The 23,339-nt window shown below is 42.6% G+C and overlaps 2 protein-coding genes across 2 annotated transcripts in view; one reads left to right on the top strand and one right to left on the bottom strand.

Moving 5' to 3' along the window:
- CCDC170 (coiled-coil domain containing 170) overlaps positions 1-23,339 on the bottom strand; it is a 122,467-nt gene that overhangs the window by 94,822 nt on the left and 4,306 nt on the right. Inside the window, 1 exon segment of the mRNA XM_075064047.1 lies at positions 21,110-21,275. Within this exon segment, the coding sequence (XP_074920148.1) occupies positions 21,110-21,275 (166 nt within the window).
- Positions 5,793-8,198, top strand: LOC142046522 (zinc finger and SCAN domain-containing protein 20-like). The gene is made up of 2 exons (XM_075063476.1): positions 5,793-7,111; positions 8,044-8,198. The coding sequence occupies exons 1-2, from the start codon at positions 6,589-6,591 to the stop codon at positions 8,196-8,198; spliced, it is 678 nt and encodes a 225-aa protein (XP_074919577.1). The 5' UTR covers positions 5,793-6,588.

Genomic DNA, 23,339 nt, shown 5'->3' with positions numbered 1-23,339 from the left:
CTCCTTACTTAAGTGAAGTCCATCCTGAGAGAACAGTCGTCTGTCTGTAAATGCTTCCCAATGTCCGTACATCCCAAAGCCCTCCTTATAGCACCACTGCCTGAGCCATCTGTTAATTGTCATAATCTTGTCAGCCCTTCGTCGCCCTGCTCTAGGAACCGGCAGAATCCCACTGAAGATCACCTGAGCCTCGATTTCCTTGAGCGTCTTCCCCAATCTGGCATAGTCCTCCTTGATACAGTCCAGCGAGTAACTAGCCGTATCATTCGTTCCCACATGAAGGACAATCAACGGATTCTTTCCCGCTCCCGCTAGGATCCTTTTCAGCCTCAGGTCCACATCCTGTATCTTAGCACCCGGCAGACAGCACACACCTTCTGTTCTCCCGATCAGCTCTAGTTACAGGCCTGTCTATTCTTCTCAGTAAGGAGTCTCCAATCACGTAGACCTGCCTTTTTCTGGTGACAGTGTGATTCCCGGTCCATCCCCTGCTCCCACTGGCCGCAAGTCCCTCTTGATTCCTATTGACCCTTACAATCCTCCTGGGGCTCATATTTGGTGTTGCCTCCATTGACTCCTCCCTCCCTTCTGCAGGACTAGCTGCTCTTCTCTTTTTCCTTGCCCTCTCTCCTTCAGCGACCACCTGCTGTGCCCCTCTTCATTTTCCAACTCTGCAAATCTGTTCTGAGTTCTATTTCTCCTTCACTGGCTCTCTTTTCCTCTGCCTGGTTCTCTTAGTCACATGCTTCCACCGTCCACTTTCCTCACCCAGCAGCCCCTCCTCAGAATTCTTTGGTCCCCTTCCATCTGCACATCTGAGCTTATACCTTCGGCCCCTCCTGTCTGTGTTCCATCATCTCCTCGAACCCCCTTCTAAACTCAACCAGAGTTTCCACCTGCATCTCCAGGCCCCGGATCTTTTCTTCCATCAGCTCTATCAGGCGGCACTTCATGCAGATGTACCCCTTTTCAGGTAACCCCTCTAGGATGATGTACATGCCGCAGCTTCCACATCCAGTCATCCTCATTGTGTCTTTCACTGCTCCCTCTGTATCAGTCATGGCCTTCTCACTTTGTGCCTGGCAATCCAGGCCACACTCCACAACACGGACCTCCTGGGCACCGGGCTCCTGACGCCCCACTGTCCTCTCTTTTCTCTAGCTTGTTGGTTCCCCTGCCTTGGTCTCCCCTGCAACCTCCCCCTGGAAACTCCCACTGAAACTCCCCTGTTAGCAGCTCTGTTTGCTGGCTCCTGTGCTGCTGCAGCTGTCTAGATTTTTCTGCAAGGGAAAAAAGGAGAGAATACTGAATCCATGTCACAGCTACAGACCTGATATTTCTCTATATTTTCTATCCAACACCCCTCAGGACCTCATGACATAGTCACCATTGTTCTATCTGAAGACATCTCATTAGGACTTCTTTGAGAAAATATCAAGGAAGCATTCATTCAGCTAAAGGACTGCTGTTTAGGGATATTTTCAATACAATACTAAAAATGTTTACATAATGCCTTTTATTTAAAAAAAAAAAGTGCTTTACAATGTATAGAGGAATAATTTCACCAGCAATAGAAATACAGCCACCTGTATGGAACATGGCAGCCTTGTAACAGTGCACAATAGTATATTGCTATTTAGGGCAGAAAATAAAAATATCATCCACTCAAAACTGCAGGAATTACCTAAAGCAACAGGTTTAACAACCCCATTCTAAGAAAAGTCTTAAATTTTTCACTGATCACAAGTTTTCAGTCCCTATTGAAAGACTTGCACTTTGAGCAGTATACTAATCCCTATCACCACAATGGAGCATTTGCTCAGTACTGACTTAGAAGGAAGAGTGCCACTTAATGAGTCACCAACACCACATCATCAGCACCCTGGTTCTCTTGGGAGGTAACCTATCCAAGTGCTGATGTGGACTAATTCTGCATATAGCTTGAAAGGACTTTCCACTCTGTTTTTATGAAACACCTAAGAAAATGTGTTTGTTGGTTTAAAGGCGCTTATAGCAATTATTTTATTTTTCATGAGTTGGACAGAACAAGGGCAGACAAAACTTTGTGTACTACCAGCCTGTTTTTACAGATCATTCCCCTCTCATTTGGCATCAAAGCTTGGTTTTGCAACTTTAAGCTAGCTATGTCCCAATAGTGTGGAAAAATTTATATCCATTGGAAAGATTTTACAAAATGTTTCTCATATTGCAATAAAATTATCTAGTGTACCAATCAGCATGGAGATATTTAATAACTATAATCCAGAATAGTATCCAAATATTTAAATAACTTTCATTAGGATTCTTTCAGACCTGCTTTTTGGAGCAGAGTAACCGTGGATTGAACTTAGCGTTTTAACAGTTTGTATTGGAACACTGGCAAGAAACAACAAGAAAAGACAGGAGTCTAGCTGATGTAACAAATACTACATTTATAGTGCATTTAAAGTATGTTCTAAAATATGATGGGATGACATTGAATACTGTAATACATTGGGGTTCAAGAATCACACTCATAATCCAGACTAGTTTGTAGAGACTAGAAATTAGCTCTTAAAAGATTTTATGGTTTCTAATGAAATTTTAAAAAAGATTTGACTAGATCATGTAATAGGAGAGAAATCCTACATAATCAGAATACAAACATAACACTGAGATTCTGATACTGATTTCCAGTTCAGAACATTGATGAGTGCACAAAGTTGAAAGAAACTGAAGGCCACAAATTCTATTAATAGTAATTACAACTACCCAAATATTAGTTGGGCAAAAGTCAAATCAAGACAGTTCGGAGAAAAAAAAAATCAACACTCATCAAGATGGTTGCTTGTTTGAAAAGTTGGTTTTGAAACAGAAAAAGTTTATTCGTGATTTAGACCATAGTAACACATTGAAAGGGATATCTATAGCTATAGAGAGATTTTAAAGGAGAAAGCTACTTAAAAAGATCATAAAGACAAAAGTTAAGAGAAAATTCTTGGAATCAGCATGGAGGCCACTTATACTTTAGTTTAACTGAGGTGCCGAAGTTATGCAAATACCTAAATAAGACAGGAAGAAGAAACACAACGAGGTTAAAGGGCAAGGTACAAAAGTTTATTCAAACTAAAAGGATGTCTTTCGAAAAGTGGAAATCCAGTCTGAGTAAAGCCAATAGAAAGAACACATCATAGCAGGTAAAATATGCCTAAATTAAGAGGACTGTGAAATTTAAAGAGGAAACAGTAAACAAATAAAACAAAAACCAGCTGTCTTGGGGGTTGTTCCATTAGGAGAAGAAATAGATGATGTCAGATATTTCTTTGATGCAATCCTGTTTATTTACAAAGCATGTACACACTGTCCTGTTTCCCTGAGCACAGTAGGAATCAAATTGTAGGAGACAATTTCTTTGCTCACAGTTCCAAGTCTCTTTCCAGGCAGCACTCTTCTCACAAGCACTCTCAGCTTTTTTCTCTGGATCATGCGGTATGTTTTACTCTGGCTGTCTCTAGGGCTTCCTTACTGCCTTCTCTGTATGCTTTCTTAGCTGCTTCTGATCAGACACACAACTGTAATCAAATGAAACCCCCAACCCCAGCATATTGTTATGAGAACCTCGGGAATCTGCTTTGGCCACATGTCCCAGCAATTCTCCAGGCTTGCATGCAGTCTAATTCTTGAGCCTTGGTTTTCCATAGTTTCAGCTATCACTAAATAGAGAGGCATTTAATTTGTGGAAGGCGGTTGTCATGCCCAATAGCTTCAGTGAGGTGGTGTGATTGCCCATAGATAAGGCTATAATTAAGTCACAGAATCCATGACTTCCAGAGATCTCCAAGACTTCAGCCTGTGATGGTCAGGAGCTGCAGAGTCCCCCACTGCCTGTGGGGCCAGTGAGCTCCCAGCCACAGCAGGGGAATCCCTCAGTTCCTGGATGCTGCTCGTGGCAAGGGAACCCAGCAGCTCCCAGCTGCCGCAGGATGCCCTGAGCTGCAGGCAACAGAGGAAGCCCCGAGCTAGGGGGGCAACCTCACAGCTCCTGGCTGCCGCAGGTGGCGGGGAAATTCCAGAGCTGTAGGAGGCAGGGGTACCCCACTGCCCCAGCTGCTGCAGGTGGGGGAGGGCAGGGGGCTCCCTCCCCTCTCAGCTGCTGCAGGCAGCAGGGGATCGCAGAGCTCCAACACCCAACCCACAGTGGGGACCCCTGAAGCTCCCAGCCACCTTGCAGCCCCACTGTGGTTAAAGGGCCCCCGCTGTGGGCTGTGTGGGGACCTACAGAACCCATTTTTTCACAGATATTTTTATTAAAAGTCATGGCTTCCATTAATTTTTCTTTAATGCTCATGATTTGTCCATGATGTTTACTAAAAATATCGGTGACAAAATCTTATCCTCACCCATAGATCACAGATATGATAGGTGGGAGCTGCCCAACCGCCAGCATAACAGAACCTTTGGTTGAGTAGACAGTACCTATGTTTGGAAGGAACTGTTTTGAATCTCTTTAATCAGCTGCTAGTCATACGTTCTGGAAGGGAAGTATATTGCAGGTGCCAAGTACAATTGGACCTGTAGTATTACTGTGGTTGGAACTGGGATCCAGTCTGAGAGTAGAAGAAATTCAGGGTTCCACCTAGACAAACAAAGGTAGCAAAAAGGTATTGCATGAGGGGTATAAGGCAGCAAGCATCATATATAACTGGGGCAGTATAGTGGGAGCAAAGCATGTTGTAGCCTCATGAACCAGTCTAAAGAGAGGTGAACTGTGGAGTTCCAGTCTGGGAGAAGTACAAGTGGACGTCTATCACTTGAAAAGAATGCCCACCACAAGAACGGGACAGAGATCATCATGGAAGCTCAATTCTGAATCATGACAGTAGGTAATAAAGAGAGGTCAAAACAAGTGAATAATTATTTATGGTAACACCTAGAGGATCAGTCAGAATTGGCGCCCCACTGAGTTAGACATTGTAAGAAGCACATAGGAAGACATGGTTGTGACACCCTGCACCTCATATTCACCATGGTGATATAATTATATGTTTTGTACAAGGTATGCCTTGTGAAGTATCATTCTAAAAGTCAAGTATCAGAGGGATAGCCATATTAGTCTGTATCCACAAAAATGAGGAGGCAGGTGGCATCTTAAAAGACAGGTTTATTTGGGCATAAGCTTTCGTAGGTAAAAACCCCACTTCTTCATATGCATGGAGTGAAAATTACAGAAACAGGCATAAATATATATTGGCACATGAAGAGAAGGGAGTTACCTTACAAGTGGAGAACCAATGTTGAAGGCCAATTCAGCCAGGGTGGATGTGGTCCATTCCCAATAATTGATGACGAGGTGTCAATATCAAGAGAGGGGAAAATTGCTTTTGTAATGAGCCAGCCACTCCCCGTCCCTATTCAAGCCGAAATTGATGGTGTTAAATTTGCAAATGAATTGTAGCTCAGCAGTTTCTCTTCAACAATTTCTACCCCAGCATCAACCTCAGCCTGGACCAGTCGACACAAGAGATACACTTCCTGGACACTACAGTGCAAATAAGTGATGGTCACATAAACACCACCCTGTACCAGAGGTGGTTAGCTCACTACAAACGCAATTTCCCCCTCTTGATATTGACACCTCCTCATCAATTATTGGGAGTGGACTACATCCACCTTAATTAAATTGGCCTTCAACATTGGTTCTCCACTTGTAAGGTAACTCCCTTCTCTTCATGTGCCAATATATATATTTTTGCCTTTTTCTGTAATTTTCACTCAATGCATTTGAAGAAGGGGTTTTTTACCCATGAAAGCTTATGCCCAAATAAAACTATTAGTCTTTAATGTGCCACCGGACTCCTCATTATTCTGAAAGTCTTAATCTGTTGAACATTAACATCCTGTTAAGTTGTATGTGCTATCATATATAAAGTTATGAAGTTTTGCTATGTATGTGCTACTGTAATATATTGTGAGGTTGGGAACACCCACAACCAGACTTTCAGGTACAACAATGAAAAGGCCAAAACAATGTTGATGGCCCATTGAGGAAATACACAAGGATTACAGGAACTGGGTACAATAGGAACCTTTCAGAGATAGCACTACACAATGGGAACTGTTTGACTCAGGTCACAGCAAAAGATCTTTCTAGAAAGTTGAAAAAATATATAAAAGAGGGTGAATGACATAATGACTGGCCTCACTCCCCACAAAAAGAACATCGGAGGGCTTGGCTACACTGGAGAGTTGCAGCGCTGGTGATGGGGTTACAGCGCTGCAACTCACTCTGTGTACACACTTGCAAAGCACAGCCAGCACTGCAACTCCCTGGCTGCAGTGCTGGCTGTACACCTGGTCTGCTTGGGGTGTAGTGATTCCAGCGCTGGTGATGCAGCACTGCTCATCAAGTGTGGCCACCATAAAATGCTGTTATTGGCCTCCAGGGTATTAGGAGGTATCCCAGCATACCTTTTCAGCCACTCTGCTCACCGTTTCACACTCCAGTGCCCTGGGCTCAGGTGACCCGCCCTTTAAATGCCCTAGGAATTTTAAAAATCTCCTTCCTGTTTGCTCAGCCAGGTGTGGAGTGTAATCAGTCAATCGCTGACCATGCCTCCACGCCCCAAACGAGCCCCAGCATGGAGCACTTGCGACCTGCAGGACCTCATCAGTGTTTGGGGTGAGGAAGCTGTGCAGTCACAGCTTCGCTCCAGCAGTAGAAATTATGATATCTATAGCCAGATATCAAAGTCCATGCCGCAAAGGGACCATGAACGGGACGTTTTGCAGTGCAGGGTTAAAGTAAAGGAGCTGCGGAGTGCCTATTGCAAAGCCCGTAAGCGAAACTGTCGCTCAGGTGCTGCCCCCACAACCTGCCGTTTTTACAAGGAGCTGGATGCAATACTTGGGTGTGACCCCACTGCCAATCCGAGGACCACAATGGACAGTTCAGAGCTGGGAGAGGAGGGGGAGGGTGTAGAGGAAACCGAGAGTGAGGCTACTGAGGTGGTGGGAGACACCCCGGAGTCCCAGGAGCCATGCAGCCAGGAGCTCTTCTCAAGTCAGGAGGAAGCTAGCCAGTCGCATCAGCTGGAACTTGTTGGTGAAGAAGAAGCAGAGGAGCGTGTTCTCGGTAAGCAGCTTTTATTTTAAGGAGGGAAATGTTTGGGGGGGGGGGGTTATGGCTGCATGCATGCATGCCTAGATGTGGAATAGCCCATTGATTTGGTCTATCACGGCACGGTAATCGGCCTCGGTAATCTCTTCAAAAGTTTCAGCCAGAGCATGGGCAATGCGCTTGTGCAAGTTTATAGGGGGAGCCCCCGTGGTCCTTGTCCCAGTCAGGCTAACGTGTCCGCGCCACTGTGCCGTAAGGGGTGGGGGGACCATTGCTGCACATAGGCAAGCTGCATAGGGACCAGGGCGGAATCCACATTCATAGATTCATAGACTCTAGGACTGGAAGGGACCTCGTGAGGTCATTGAGTCCAGTCCCCTGCCCTCATGGCAGGACCAAATACTGTCTAGACCATCCCTGATAGACATTTTATCTAACCATTGCTGTAGAAGACCCTCCCGCTCTTCCCAGGTAACCCACAGCGGCGATATATCTGGCAGGATAAAATCCTGTGGAAAATGTAGGGATACCGTTCAGTGCAGGTCCCCCCCAGCTGCTCTCTGCTTTCCCCAATGCACAGAAACCCCAGTGAGCCCTGACTCGAGCAGCTCCCCTTCCCACGTGAGTTGTGGCAGAAACATTGATTCCAGGAGTAACTGCTGTGGCAACTGTAGGGGTGGTGTTCAGTGCACTTTCCCCCCAGCTGCTCTCCCCAATGCACAGAAACCCCAGTGAGCCCTGACTCAAGCAGCTCCCCGTCCCAGGTGAATCGCGGCAGAAACATAGATTCATTAATCACTTATTCCCCATTACTCACCATGTCTTTGCTGCTGTGGCATCTCTGGGCTATGTGTTAATGATGCTGCAAATAGTCTACAAACTCCTTCACTGTGATTATAAACAATGCAGCCTCTGTAATAAATGTTTCTATTTTTGTTTTTTTTAAGTGTCCTTGAATCCTCCGGCCCTATCACGGGCTGATGAAAGACTACAGAACTTGAGGAGGAAACCAAGGAAAAACAAAGAAGATTTGGTGAAAGCAGTTATGAATCAGTATGCCAGAGAGAATAAGAGGCTGCAGGACTGGAGAGAGACTGCATAGTGGAGGCCACAGAGGAGAGGAATGGTACCAGAAGCACAAGCGTGATAGCTCTGGCGCGGCAAGGATGTATTGCGTCACTGGTGCCCTGGGCAGCTCCTTACCGTGCTCCCCCCCATCCCCGTCTTCCTTGTGCCACGTTTGCTCAAACCCCCCCCGCTCTGGTTCTTCCCATCAGCTGCCACCACACCTGTTTTCAACTCCGCTGCGGAATCACCCTGTCACCTCTGCCCTCACCCCCCATGTAGGCTATTAATCTGCGTGCAGGAGGCATTGCACGCTCCAGCAGGAATATTCACACTCTGACTGTCGTTCGGCACTACCCCCTGCCCTTTTATGTTATTTCATAAGGATTTCTTTGGCTTTTAGCAGTTTTATTATTGCGAAAGTGAATCTGTCCCAAGGGAACACAACAGCGACTGCATCCTTGTACCCCTGCATTTCCTGCTGTGCAGCCCAACTATGTGGGCTTTCAGCCTCACATTTGCTCCCTCAGGATCTTCTGACGCCTTGTGCTGGGCTCTTCGTAGCCCCTGCTCTTGATGTGCATTCAGCTCAGGCTTTGACCGAGGTCTTCCTCCTGACGTTTCCTACCCTTCACATCTTGGGTAGCACACGGGTATAAACGTGGGGATGTGCTTCCCAGTCTGTTCCTAGCACTCCAGGCCTTTTTTTTCACGGCGACACTTCCCAGTCCTTCTGATGGGCGCCTGTGTTGCACCAGTCCTTGCTCTGTCAGTTCCTGTTTGGGTTTATGAGCATTGGCTTTAACGGGTAAGTGGGTCTCAAGGTCACGGCATTTCGACGTTCCTCTGTGTGATCTTGCGGTCTGGGAAAGTCGTTCTGCGCTTCCTGCACAGGCACTGTTCGTTAAGATGCATTGCTTATGACCTTTACCGGCCTCCTGTGTTATGTCCGTGAAACGCCCGAGGTGCTCACCCAGCGCTTGGTAACCAGAGAATACCTCTGTTCAATGTGTCTCGGGATTGCCGGTGGTGGTGCCGCATCAGGATTGCCATCTATCGCCCTCCACGGTTAAGGGAACCCCTTTGGTGCAAGCATCCGATGTCCTGCCTTTCCCGGTCACGTCTTGCAGGATCGTTATGGCCTGCAATTGCATCAACACTATTCAATGGTTGACGTTTGCCACTCCATGTGTTTGCGACTGATCGGTGCTGTCTTGAGTGTCATCTTCGACTGCTAGCACCCGTTCTCACTGACCGGGCAGCTCTCATCTCTGTCCTTGCGCCGCAGGGTTGGGGCGAGCTCAGCACACAGTCCCATGAAAGTGGCTTTTCTCATCCGAAAGTTCTGCAGCCACTGCTCGTCATCCCAGACTTGCAGAACGACGTGATCCCACCACTCAGTGCTTGTTTCCAGAGCCCAAAGGCGGTGTTCCACGCTGCTGAGCACGTCCGTTACTGCCACAAGCAATTTAGTATCACGCGCATCAAGCGAATCAACTTCTCACTGTCGATTTGGAGCTGAAGGAATAGCTCAATTGCCAAATGTGATGTGCTGGCGACATTCATCAGCAAAGTCCTCAGCAGCTCGGGCTCCATTTCTTACTGAAATCACGCGGCAGACTCACAATGGCATCAAAATTCTGGGATGTGTAGCAATGCACCACGGGGCGTTGGGACAGGAAGCGGAATGACCCGCACCCTTCCGTCCCCTTCCCACAACCCACAGCGCCAAAATGGGACGAGGTGCTCTGTGGGATAGCTGCCCACAATGCACCACTCCCAGCAGCGCTGCAAATGCTGCAAATGTGGCCACACTGCAGCGCTGTTGGGAGTGGTGCATTGTGGGCAGCTGTCCCTACACAGCTGTACGAACACAGCTGTAACTGCCAGCACTGCACATTTCCAAGTGTAGCCATATCCTGAGGAACAAAGACTGAACTGGGGGAAGTGCTGGTCCCAGGCAGGAAAGAAGGAAACCTGTCTGTGTAGAAAACCTTGGTGTTTATACTACCTAACACTGCTTAATTCAAACCCTATCTATTATATTAGGCTTAGTGTGCATTTTTATTTGCTAAGTAATCAACTTTGATCTATATGCTATCACTTTAATCACATTATGGAAGCTTTTACCCTTTTCTGTAAAACACCTTGTACTAGCTACAGTTGAACCTCAGAGTTATGAGCACCAAAGTTACGAACGCACCTCATTTGGAACTGGAAGTATGCATTCAGGCAGCAGCAGAGACAAAAAAAAAGTATGTAGAGTACAGTATTGTGTTAAATGTAAACTACTAAAAAAAGGAAAAGTTTAAAAAAAGATTTGACAAGGTAAGGAACTGTGATTGTTTCATTTAAACTAAAATGGTTAAAAGTAGCATTTTTCTTCTGCATAGTAAAGTTTCAAAGCTGTATTAAGTTAATGTTCAGGTGTAAACTTTTGAAAGAACAACAGTAACATTTTGTTCAGTTACAAACATTTCAGAGTTAAGAGCAACCTCTATTCCTGAGGCATTTGTAACTCTGAGGTTCTACTATACTATTGGCTAAAATATTGGGCTAGACTGGGGTTCTCAAATTGAGGGTCGGGACCAGTCAGGGAATTGCAGTTATTACGTGGCGGGTCATGAGCTGTCAGCTTCCACCCCAAACCCCGCTTCGCATCCAGCATTTATAATAGTGTTAAATATTTAAGCGTTTTTAATTTATTAAGGGGGTCACACTCAGAGGCTTGTGTGAAAGGAGTCACTAATACAAAAGTTTAAGAACCACTGGGCTAGACAGACTACCGATGTGGTTTCACAATTTTTATGTTCCCAATAAAGTTTTAAATAATTTTTAATAATTCAATCTACAACTTGGCTAGTTCAACTTTTAATGCTTTGATCCAAATTCTTCAATAATATTCTTTGTACAAATATTCTCTACACCATGCAAGATGTAACATGGTTATCACAAATAAGCTATTATCTAAGAAGGGACAAGAAATTGGACCCAAGAATAAAACTTCCAGACTCGCAGTTTAAGATTTTTTTCTGATTGGAAAACTAAGTTTCCAGTGTGAACCAGATGTCTTGAAAGCATATGAAAAGTCCCAATTCCAGAAAAACAAAAACGAAAAATACTTGCTCTGATAACAGAAAACCAAATTGCTTAAATTAACAGTTGTGCATATTTTAAAGATGGAAATAGAATGACCCTTAAAATACCATGTCAACATTGGTTTTGTGTGTGTATTCTGACCAAGTCTTAAGTTGTGCTATTTGTATTAATATTTTATTTTGCATTCTTAATTGCTACTCAGTTTAAGCGATTTTGAGTTTAGCTTCTTCAGTCAGGTGAGCATCATCCTAAGCCTTTGTTTTATAGTTTGAGAGCAAGTGAGAAATTCAGCAGACAGAAAAGTTCTTCAATCTGAAGATACTCTACGTAAATAAAATTCTATTGTAATGGTACTGGTATTTTAAATTCAATTTGGTTTTGTAAAGCAGTACATTTTATGGTAATCCTCACAGAAAATTAGAGTGGTGGTTCTCTCTGTTGTCTGAACGATTCCAACTTGTCAGGGACCAAGGAGTTAAGTGGTTTAAGTATAAGTGGAAGTTTTGTCTGAACTTGCAAGAAACTGTTTCAATTCCAACCATATATACACCCATAAGTTATTCACGATGGCAGCAATAGACTAGTTTTAAAAGAATAATTTAAAAGAATTATTGAGGAGAGACTTCAATTATGCTTAGTGGGAAAATATTAAGTTGTTTTTCTCTTCCTTTGGAGTTCCTTTGAGTTTGGGAAACACTGTTGCTAAGATGATAACAGAAATTTGGCATGCAGTATAATAATTTGGAAGAGAGAGTCATTAGCATAAATGCAGCTGAAGGAGGTTCAGGGCTACTGCACCACATCCTTAAAACATTTTAACTTGCAAGATGAATTAACATTAAAAGCTATTGGGTGGAGACTAATTGGTTTTATATATATATTTTAGGAACCCTTCTTTTTTGGTTATGCCCTATGAGGGAGTGTACTCTCTCTTTAAGGGACAGGCTGCAGCCAACATTTAGAACAGTTTAGGGTGTAATCAAGGAAGTCCTGACCTATGCCTGGGATATATAAACAGGAAGAGGAGGGGAAGAACCTGTGCATGCTGCAGTGGCTGCTGGTTTCTCTCAGGCTCCAGAGGATCAGCCCAATGACACTCAAGGCTTGTCTATATTTACAGGGCTGTAGTTGCACCGCTGCAGCTGTAGCATGTAATGAAGATGCTACCTATGTCTCGGAGAGCTTCTCCCATCAGCACAGGTACTCCACCTCCTTAAGGGGCAGTAGCTATGTCAAAGGACCTCCTGTCAACATAGCACTATATACACTGGGAGTTAGGTCAGTATAACTGCATTCCTCATGAGTGTGGAATGACAGTTATACCAACATAAGTTGGTAGTGTAGACCAGGGCTCAGAAACTTGGTATTATGGGCTTTAAGGTGAGAGCTCTCAACCAAGGTCTGGTCTGGAGGTGAGGACTTATGAACGTTTGTTGCGATTGCTGTTGCCCACAAGCTTCATTTAAGAAGGGACATACCATTTTGTTCTTTTGTGTTGTCTTCTCCTTGCCTTGGACTTTTAAAATGGAAACCTATTGCCAACAAATCAGGGGAAATTAAGATCGGGCATATCTACAGCACCACACTGGGGTGCAAAGGGACTTCCCACATCTTTATATGTCCTACATTTTACATAGCGCAATTCTTGAAATACGAGAAATATGGAAGTTTTACTAAGCTGGGACAGGATTTGTTGGAGGAAACCTTGAAGGTAAATTTGGGACGGATCTCACCCTAAATCTACTTTTTCTTTCATTAAAATCAAGTTTTATTACAAATGCCTATAAATCACCAGTATAGATTGAAAAGAAAGATTTCTGCAGTTCTAATCCTGTGCTTATAAAAAGGTCTGCTTTTTCCATTAAAAATATTCATAATTAAATGGAAGGAACACAGACTTCTATTTTAAAACAAATGGAAATATATTGTAAGACTCTTGTGTTCAAAAGTTAGGTGTCATCTGAAGATTCTTTTTAAGGTTTGACAAAACAATACCTATTTTGATGAAAGGGAAATTACAGTTCAGCATAAATCATTCTTACTGAAGAAACCCATACTTGAGTTTCAAGTTTATAAATGTATTGCATGTTTTTAAATACCTGATTTGTCTTAAATATGTTTACAACTTTTTATACATTAATGTTGACTTACTGATTTCCAGAGGCTGCGAACTGTGTGTGCAACAAATGATCTTCCTGGAGTTTGTATGATTATAGATAAGAGCTACCACTGTAGTTCAAAATTCAAAAAGTATGAGTTAGAGCTACACTTGCTCAGAAGGTGGATGGAAATGCCTGTATCCTGGTGATCTTGGAATTGATTAGAAATACCCTTCGGTGTTATGAAAATTCAAATAGCACAGAAGGAAAAGCCTAAGAATTGGTTTAGAAACCCCCTCTGGGCTGTAGATCATTATAATAATGCAATCAATGTTAGAATAATTACAAAGATATAACGTAAGTGAGCAGGAAGCATTTCCTTAAACAGAAGTATATCCTCATTCTATTCTGTTCCTACTTAATAAAAAGATTTAGTAGGCTTCCCCCTAATGACATAGGCATACTGCAAGTTACATATTACAAAGGAGAGATTAATAAACATTTAGGAAAATACTTCACAATATACTTTGCTCCTAACAACTAAGCACATTTTTCTGATGAAGTATCTTATTGTAATAGGTAGGGTCTATATGACATGTTTGCATGGGATACAATACTGTTAGTTTTTTAGGAGAGGATAGTTAGTCTGCAAGCCCAGTAGCAATTCAATAAGGTTCTACTGTGTATTCAGTATTACATATAAAAACGATTTTAAATGATTGTTAAGGTGCAAAGTTAAGCCCTCAGATTAGGAAGTGCCAGAATTAAGGTTGCCTGTGTAATCTTAATGTGGCTTCCATTAGGGTATAAATTATGATGGCATCTTTAATTATATTACATACCATTATTTCCACCCTTCCTCATTTAGTGTACAGGATGTGTCCTGAGAATGAATAGTGGTTGTGCTGCTAATGATGCTCTTAGCTGTTGGATCCCTGCCTCATTTGTAGCAGAAGTTGGAAGGAGTGTAGTGAATGAGGCAGGGGAATGCAGGAAGAGAGAGACTATTTTCATGGTTTAGGGAGGATGGAATGCTCCTTGGAGAACTGGAGTCTCTACTAGAGAGTTCCTGGGTGATGCTGGGCAAGACACTAAACCAAACTTTTTACGCCGATGGTCACTGTGTTAATCATTTTCAAGGTGGCCAATAAGATACCCAGGGGTCTGGCTGAAGAAGTTCTAAACACTCATAGCTGCAACTGAAGTAAATGGGAGATGTGCTCTGAATATATAAAGTTCTATAAAATACTAAGTTTTCTGGAAAGAGTCAGTCCCTAGGCATCTTAAATGGTACACCCAAAGTTAGTCTCTTTGCCTCAATTCCCTAAGGTAAAAACATACACTATCTGTAAAATGGGAATATCACCACTTAACTCCAGAGGTTGAAACATTCATTAATATTTGAGAAGCACTCTGATTAATACTTCTATATTCAGAGCAAGGTTTGAATAGTGTACAGTAATTAAAGCAAGGGGTCACATACTGGCCAATGACAACAAATGAAATCCACTAGCTGCTATTCAAGTGAGCACTGTCCATCCTATGCACTGAATGAGGTACAGGTACCATGCAAAAATACAGGATGTCATGTAATTAGAGACTATCAAAACATATGCTCAAGGGTAGGGAAGAGAATGACAGTTGCCTAGGCAAGCTTAATTCTAGCTAAGATGCTTATATAGCCCACATTACTGCAGAAACTGAGTGCTTCATAGCACCCCAGTGAGGTAGGGAAATGCTATCTCCATTATACAGATGGGGAACTGAGGCACACTTTAAGTGACATACCCACAGTAAACCCGAAAATCTGTGAAAGCAGGCAACAGAACAGAGGCTTGAGTACCAAGCTGGAACCCTAACCACAGGACAATTCTTCCTGGTATTTCCTAGCTGTTGAGTACTTCATTTTTAAACCTTAATGTTCTTTCTGTAGATTCTGTATTTGTAATCTCCTAAGCTTTAAAAAAGGCAAATTGGGGAAAAAAATTCCAACATGGGGCTTATAGTGAGACCCAAGCAGTCATTAGCAGAGCAGGAACCTTTAGACCCACCTCACAGATACCTGCTGCTTGAGCTAACAGTAATTCACAGCAGTGGTAGGTTGTCACCCTGCGTATGCACTCTCTATTAGAGGGAGATGAAAGACAGGTTGCACTGCAATTTTCTGACAGCACAGGAATTTGGGATTTAGTCTACGTTCTGAGGGGCGTGTGCAATAATGGTTAGACCCCAGTGCGTACTTCTCCGCCCCTGCACCAGACCCTTCTCCCCTTGTCCTTCCAGTCTGTCCTTGTCCCAGGTCTCTTCCCCCCGGCCCATACATGCAGCTCCCCCACTACACCCAGCTCACCTGAGACCGCCTGCCCTACTCCTTCCCTAGGCCTAGCTTCTCACCCCTCTATTACAATAAGACCACTGCCACCACCTCACTGCATGGACTACAATAGCATAGGAAAGAAAATACCACTGCTTAGTTCCTGCTCCCAACATTTGGTTGCTGGGAGGAGGAACTCATGGGAAAGTCCTTCTCCAGTGCAGGGCTGCTGGGTTAAGAATGCTCAATATTTTCTCCTAACCTTATTGAGAACAGTTGAAACATTTTTGCTGAAACTTTCAAAAAAAAAAAAATTTTTTTCAACAGGAGGCGGAGAAAATTTCATCTGAAACAGATAAATCTTGCAGTGTTATAAGCAGCTAAAAAAGGGTTGCATCATTAATGGAAAGTCAGGCAACTTTAACTGTACATATTGTTACCTGTGCCCTCTCTCTAATACAAAGAAGGATTAAGCATAAATCCTGAATGAGTTTACCAAGATATCTGCTCCCTCACAACCCTATTCAGGCTACATCTAAATGAAGTAGGGGTGTGGTTTCCCTGCTCTCTTACACATACTCATGCTAGCTCTCATTGTGCTAGCGCAAGTATAAACAGTAGTGTAGTTGTAGTCACACAGGGTAGCAGCAGTAAAGGCACAGCTTGGCTGTGAGAGCAAGACTGAGTATGTGCTCACAAGTGGGAGGGGGGGAAAAAAAATCACACCCCTGGCTTGTCACAGTCTCAAACAATTCTTTCCACATCTTTAAAGATGGATTCTTACTCCCAATTTCAGAGTCTGAACTTGTCATGGAAGGGGAGGGGGACTACCCCACTTGGCAGACAGCTAGCAGGTACTACTTACTTGTGTCTTAGTGCTCTGACTCAGTTGGGCATCTGAGTCTTCTTTACAGGACCATGGTCTCACCCCAAATGATCCTTCCTTAACCCACTGCTGACTATACCTACTTAGTTCTTTTTAATAGCTTTCAGAATGGCAAAAACTATTGACCACACAGATGAGAAAACATTGTCAATTTATGTAAAATACTCTTTGTCAAAGACAAATCAAACAGCTTTAAAATAAGACCTCTGCTGCAGTGATGCAGAAAACCGAGAAGTTAATTTTTTTTTTTTTGAATTCATGAATCTAAGTACCATGCAACACATGGCACTTGAAAATGCCAAACAGTACTGGAACAGTAAATGCATGCGAAGATGGAACCAGTTCCACAAGTAAATTGTATCTTCCACTGAGCATTAATTCTCTTTAATTACTGAAAGATAAAGTATTCTTAGGGACAATTGAAGTAATGTTCATCTGCAACATCTGTTGACATTTTAGATCATAAAAGATCTACAATTTAATAACTTGAGTCTTAAAAGGAAAGTTTGTAAACTGTTGTACATCATCTTTAGCTTTTGTAAATCAGTAACAACAAGCTACTTACCAGAAACAGGTAAACGAAAAGCCCAAAATTGAACAGCAAAAGCACAGCTCTCTGAAACAGTGCAAATTAAACCTATCCCTCGGTAAACTATCAACCTCACACCTGAATCACAAAGATGCATCAAACTGAACTACTCCATATTTCCCACATATCATCCAGTCAGGTTCAGAAGTCACCAACTGATCACCTTGTCCAGGTTTCAGACCAACCTGAACATCAGATTTTAGTGTTCTCAAGCTGCAGAGAGGTGCAGGATGAAATTTGTTTAAGGCTTGATGAAATGGAACAGTAAACTCCCATTTTCTATCTCCAGTTAGTTTCCTGTAATTGAGGTCACCTTTAAAAATAATTAAATGTGACTTCTGCAGCTCAGCATACAAGTCAGCAGCAACCTGAGCCATACTACAAAATTCATGTGGCAGAGTCCAAAACATGTGATCATGGTAAACCAAAACTCCTTTTTTAATATTGCCCTCCCAGTTCATCCCACACCTAGACATCCACCTATTATTAGCAGACTGCAGCTGTTTAATAGTCCAGTTAAAATCTTGCTTTGTAGTATCCGATACATACCATGGAATACACTTTCCATGGAAATGGATTTCAGTAACTAACTTTGATGATAACAGGAAGTCAGCCAGTACTAGATCAGTAATAAGTTCATATCCAGCATTATCCAGGACTATGTCAACTCTAGTAACATCTTTTGACGTTCTTCTTTTCTTGCTGTTAATAAGCACTGACCAAATGCCTTCCATATCATCCACTAAGATGAAAGGTTTCAAGTTGTCCAGTGATTTTAGAGGACTGGCTTTCTGAAAGTTGTCTTCACCAGCTGAAAAGGAGAGGTCGCACTTATTCCCCCACAATGAAATCTGAGGAGAAAAAAGTCCATTTTGCTAAATCTCATTATTCTGTAGTATTTTGTTTTGTTCTAGAGACAGTGGGACCTGACTCCACATACATACTCCCTATTAAAGTTCAACATTTTGTACATAAAGAGTTCAGAAAGATTTCTGGGAGAGAAACCAAAATAATACTTTTCACTTCCAAAGACACACCAGAAATGAATTGGAAGGGGGAAATACAAGCCTCTTTCCCCATCTTCATCTTGGATTCACAACAGATTAGGTTTGGTATAAACACAATGACAGAGCTAAAGAAATTTATATTATATACACAACTCCAAAAAGCCTTGGCAGGAGTACACATAGGACTAATAATGGGAGGATAAGTGAGTTTTGATTATTTGGAATTTGTTAAGTTGATCTATATTGCAAGAATATGAAATTATGCTCTTTTATGCAGTCTCAACAAACAGCTAGGTATGCAGCATTGCCAACTTATGATTTTATTAAGGCCTGGTCTACACTACGCGTTTAAACTAAATTTAACAGCGTTAAACCGATTTAACCCTGCACCCGTCCACACAACAAGGCCCTTTATATCAATATAAAGGGCTCTTTAAAGCGGTTTCTGTACTCCTCCCTGACGAGAGGAGTAGCGCTGAAATTGGTATTGCCATGTCAGATTAGGGTTAGTGTGGCTGCAAATCGACGGTAGTGCCTCCGGGCAGTATCCTAGATGCACCATGTGACTGCTCTGGAAAGCATCTGAAACTCGGATACACCTGGCCAGGTAGAAGGACAAATGCCCCACGAACTTTGAATTTCATTTCTGTTTGCCCCAGCATGGGCCTGATCAAGCATGGGTGCGATGCAAGTCCCAAATCCAAAAGAGCTCCCAGCATGGACCTGTAACGGAGTATGGATCTGTCGTGTATGGGAGACAGAATCTGTTTCTATCAGAGCTCTGTACCAGAAGAGAAATGACAAGCATTTGAACCAAGATCTCCAGGCTATGCAAGACAGAGGTCACACAACAGTCTGGCATGACACGTAACAGAAAGCCAGATCAAATGGCGCTCATGGAGAAGGAGGGGGACTGAGGACTCACAGCTATCCACAGTCCCCGCAGTCTCCGAAAAGCATTTACCATTCTTGGTTGACGTCACCAATGCCTGAAGGGTCAAAACATTTTCCCGCATTTTCAGGGCTATATGTCGTCAGATTTACATCCTCTCAAAGAAAAAGGGGAAAAGAAAACGTTTCTCATTTATTCAAGTTCCCACTAAATGTCTACTGCATGCTGCTGGTAGACAGGGTGCTGCAGTGCTGAACACCAGCAGCCCCTTCCATAGGCAGATGGACAATTGACTGCTATCCTATCATCATCAATCAGCCCTGTGAGTGTCTGGGCTGGCCTCGGTAGAAAATGAGAATGACTCCCTGATCATCCCAAGCCAGATGGTTTACAAGACGGCGGTAACCGTCTCATCATAGCAACGAGGCTGAGCTCTATCAGCCTCTCCTTTCATGTCTAAAGGATCTCTATAATGCTTGGACACCATAGCAGCTGGAGCTGCCTCCTAGCAATTTTATCTCACTAAAGTCATGTGTTTCTTATTCCTGCTTCTTTATTACTTCATGCACACAAATAGGGCACTGCACGGTGGCCGCAGAGAGTTGGCGAGAGGACACGGGTGGGTTCTGTTGCAGGGGCCCCCTCAAGATGGATGCAACTCATCATTTCTGCGGTCTCTGGGGCTCTGACACGGAGCGACTGGTGCTCTCTAGTTCTCTAGTATGCCCATATTTCCAGGCAGGACTGACTACTCTTTTAACAATATAAAGGGAATGACACCTCGGAGTCATTCCCACTTTTGTCTATGCGCCCCCGGCCGACCTCAGCGAGGCCAGCCAGGAGCACCCATGACAGCAGCAGAGGTACAAAATGCTTGATAACCGTCATCACCAATTACCAATTGCAAAAGGTACAAAATGATTGAAAACCGTCATCTCATCACCAAATTACAATGGCAGACAGTGCAATAGGGATGGTAACCATCTCTGCTACCTTGCAAAGGCAAATGAATGCTGCTGTGTAGCACTGCAGCACCACCTCTGTCAGCAGCATCCAGTACACATACGGTGACAGTATCAAAAGGCAAAACAGGCTCCATGGTTGCCATGCTATGGCGTCTGCCAGGGCAATCCAGGGAAAAAGGGTGCGAAATGATTGTCTGCCGTTGCTTTCACAGAGGAAGGAATGAGTGACGACATTTACCCAGAATCACCCGTGACACTGTTTTCGCACCATCATGCATTGGGATCTCAAGCCAGAATTCCAATGGACGGGGAAGACTGCGGGAACTATGGGAAAGCTAGGGGACAGCTACCCACAGTACAACGCTCCAGAAATCGACGCTAGCCTCGATACATGGACGCACACTGCCGAATTATTGTGCTTTGTGTGGCCGCGTGCACTCAACTTTATACAATCTGTTTAAGAAAACTGGTTTATGTAAGATCGGAATAATCCTGTAGTGTAGACATACCCTAAGTCTCATGGTATTTGGTGTTTTCCTAAAGCCTCAGCTCCCACGGCAATGAAATTATGAGAACTTCAACTTTCAGTTAAATAAATAAGTTTCTACCCCTAATGGTTAGCGAGAAAAGCTTGAATTTGTAAACAACACCACCATAACAATAATTTTTTTTAATCAGGACTTAAGCAAATCTCATGACTTTTTGGAGCCTGACTCATGACTTTTGAATGCTTGGGGATGGCAACACTGGATGTACATGAAAAAGAATAAGCAGGGCTTAGAACATGTAATAGACCACCAGCAGCATGGAATTGACATGATTCTTATCAATTACATGGCTACTCATGTGATCTTATTCAAAAACCCTATATCTAATCAGAGTCTTGTTAGTTTCACTCTGCTGCTCAGATCTTTAGCTAGCAGCAGAGGCACAAGAAATGTCTGTAGACTCAGCAGTAAACTGCATCTGTCAACCTATGATAGGATATTTGCAAACATAAGGCCTAGAATTTTAAGTTTAAAAGTTTAAGTTTTGCAGAACTCAAATTTTGTAACTTGCCACAGGTAGGAACTGTGAATAAGAAATGCCAAGTTTACCTGCAGCAGCTTAAAAAATTCTTCCTGAAGTTGTTTTTCATCTAGGTCCTCAATGTTTTTAAGAAGTTCCTGCAAGTAAGTGCATAAGGCAATAATAGCTTGTTGGGATTCAAAGAAGCTTTGAACCTTTCCTTCTTTAAATACATCGTAGTTGTCAAGAGGAGGACTAAAATAGAAGGGAAAAAAAATATAAGAATTAATATGCTTTCCATTTTCTCACAGCAGCAGCAAAAGTGTTAAATACAACTTCGTTTTTTTACGTGAATGTTAAACTTGGGGTCCTAATCTGAAATTCTAGAACAGCGGTAGGCAACCTATGGCACGCATGCCAAAAGCAGCATGCAAATTGATTTTCAGTGGCACTCACATTGCCTAGGTCCTGGCCACCGGGGGTGGGGGGAGGCTCTGCATTTTAATTTAATTTTAAATGAAGCTTCTTAAACATTTTAAAAGCTTTATTTACTTCATCTTCAACAATACTTTAGTTATATATTATAGACATAGAAAGAGACTTTCTAAAAACATTAAAATGTATTACTGGCGTGCGAAACCTTAGAATCAATAAATGGAAACTTGGCACACCACTTCTGAAACGTTGCCAACCCCTGCTCTAGAGTAATGTGGCATGCCGAACTCCTACATAGCTCCAGTAATACTTACTTTGCATGATATTCTGCCTTATTTATTTTAAGCAGCACATATAGGTATTTATCAACAACAACCATATATATTATGGTTGTGACCAAATGTTTCAATCACGATGGGCCCCTTCTTCCTTCATTATATGGGGCACTGTATACACACTTTGGCTGCTCTTGAGGGTTTTCAATCCATGAAAGACTAATTGATGAAGGGTGACAAGCCAGCTAGGGTTAAATAATTGGCCCAGTTTTTTTCAGTACATTTGTATTTATGGTTGTGTAGCAACTTTTCACATGGACATACCTAACCCCTTTATGAAAGGAACGATCTTGTGAAAAATTTTCATCTGGGCATTCTAAAAATTAGCGTAATAATTCTGTTAAACTTTATAAATATAAAGGTTTTTTTAATCTATTGGAAAAGATAAATACAATTTTTTTTGGCAAATGACTCAGTATACCACACACACACAAAGTTTTAAGTCAAAGATCCTCCGGGATTTTGATTTGATGAACAAAAAAGCCCTTCATGTTGTTGACTTTCCCTAAGAGATTACAAAAGAATTATTCACGTTTGGTGTGAAGGGAGATTTAGAGAACACAATTCCAAAATAACAGGAAATACAATGAATGGATTCCCAAATGTGCAACTGACACTGAAACTGACGTTTTCTGGTTTGGAAAATGTGTTCTTTCCGTAGCTCATTTTGGAAACTAAAAACAATTTACCCATTTAGTTTACAAAGATCTTTGAGAGATACAGAATACGAGAAAATTTTAGAAGCCTTCTTTCACACCATGATCTTTCATTATTTGTTTTGTGTATGGGGTGAAGCTTTGTTTTGGAGAACTGAATTCTTAATATTGTGGCTTACATAAATAACTCTTTTTCCACACAAAGGGTACAATTTTCAGAAGTGCTTAAATCTCATTGAAAGTCAGTGGGACAAAGAAGCCTGACTCAATTAGGCTCTTGAAAATTTTACCCAAAGATATCAGAGGTAAGAAGTGTATTAATGTGTGTGATTACAACTAACTCCACTGCCACCACATATTTTCATCTTTTAGTGCCTGCTACTACTCCTGTTGAAATTAATGGGAGTTTTGCCATTAACTTCAAATGAGAGCCGGGATTGGCTCTTTTTTTCCCAAATGAAAAACACCAGCCAGTTTAACTTTTTTTAGAGGGCACACAAAAAATGTTAGCTCAACCTCACATATTACTTAATTAAAGGGAAGGCTAGCAGAGTTTGAATTATGTATGTTGCAAAGGAAGCGAAGTCTCATTAGTACCTTAACCGGGGAAATTGTTGCTAAGACTTTGTTCTACTTACTCCACTGCTAGGACTACTGTTCTACATTTGTAAGAAAGGTCTGCATTTTAAACTAAATCCTCTCATAAGCATCAGTAACTTTTAAACACTCAACCTGAATTACCCTGCAAGAAACTGAAAACTCAGGCTCAGATGTCTCAGTAAAGTAAATCACAAGAACTAGAGCAGAAAAGTGACTGACTTAATATACTTCAAGGTCTTCAGCACAAACAAAATGACCAAAGACAGTGAGTGAATCGGGGGGGGGGGGGGGGG

This window comes from Chelonoidis abingdonii, chromosome 3 (assembly GCF_003597395.2).
Source record: "Chelonoidis abingdonii isolate Lonesome George chromosome 3, CheloAbing_2.0, whole genome shotgun sequence".
NCBI classification, from domain to species: Eukaryota; Metazoa; Chordata; order Testudines; family Testudinidae; genus Chelonoidis; species Chelonoidis abingdonii.
This window is presented reverse-complemented; position numbering and strand designations above follow the sequence as displayed.

What these genes read in the sequence shown, in the direction of transcription:
- LOC142046522 (XM_075063476.1), top strand. Translation starts at nt 6,589, where the DNA reads ATGCCTCCACGCCCCAAACGAGCCCCAGCATGGAGCACTTGCGACCTG. An exon ending in AGCAGAGGAGCGTGTTCTCG is followed by an intron (nt 7,112 to 8,043) that starts GTAAGCAGCTTT and finishes GTTTTTTTTAAG; the next exon opens with TGTCCTTGAATCCTCCGGCC.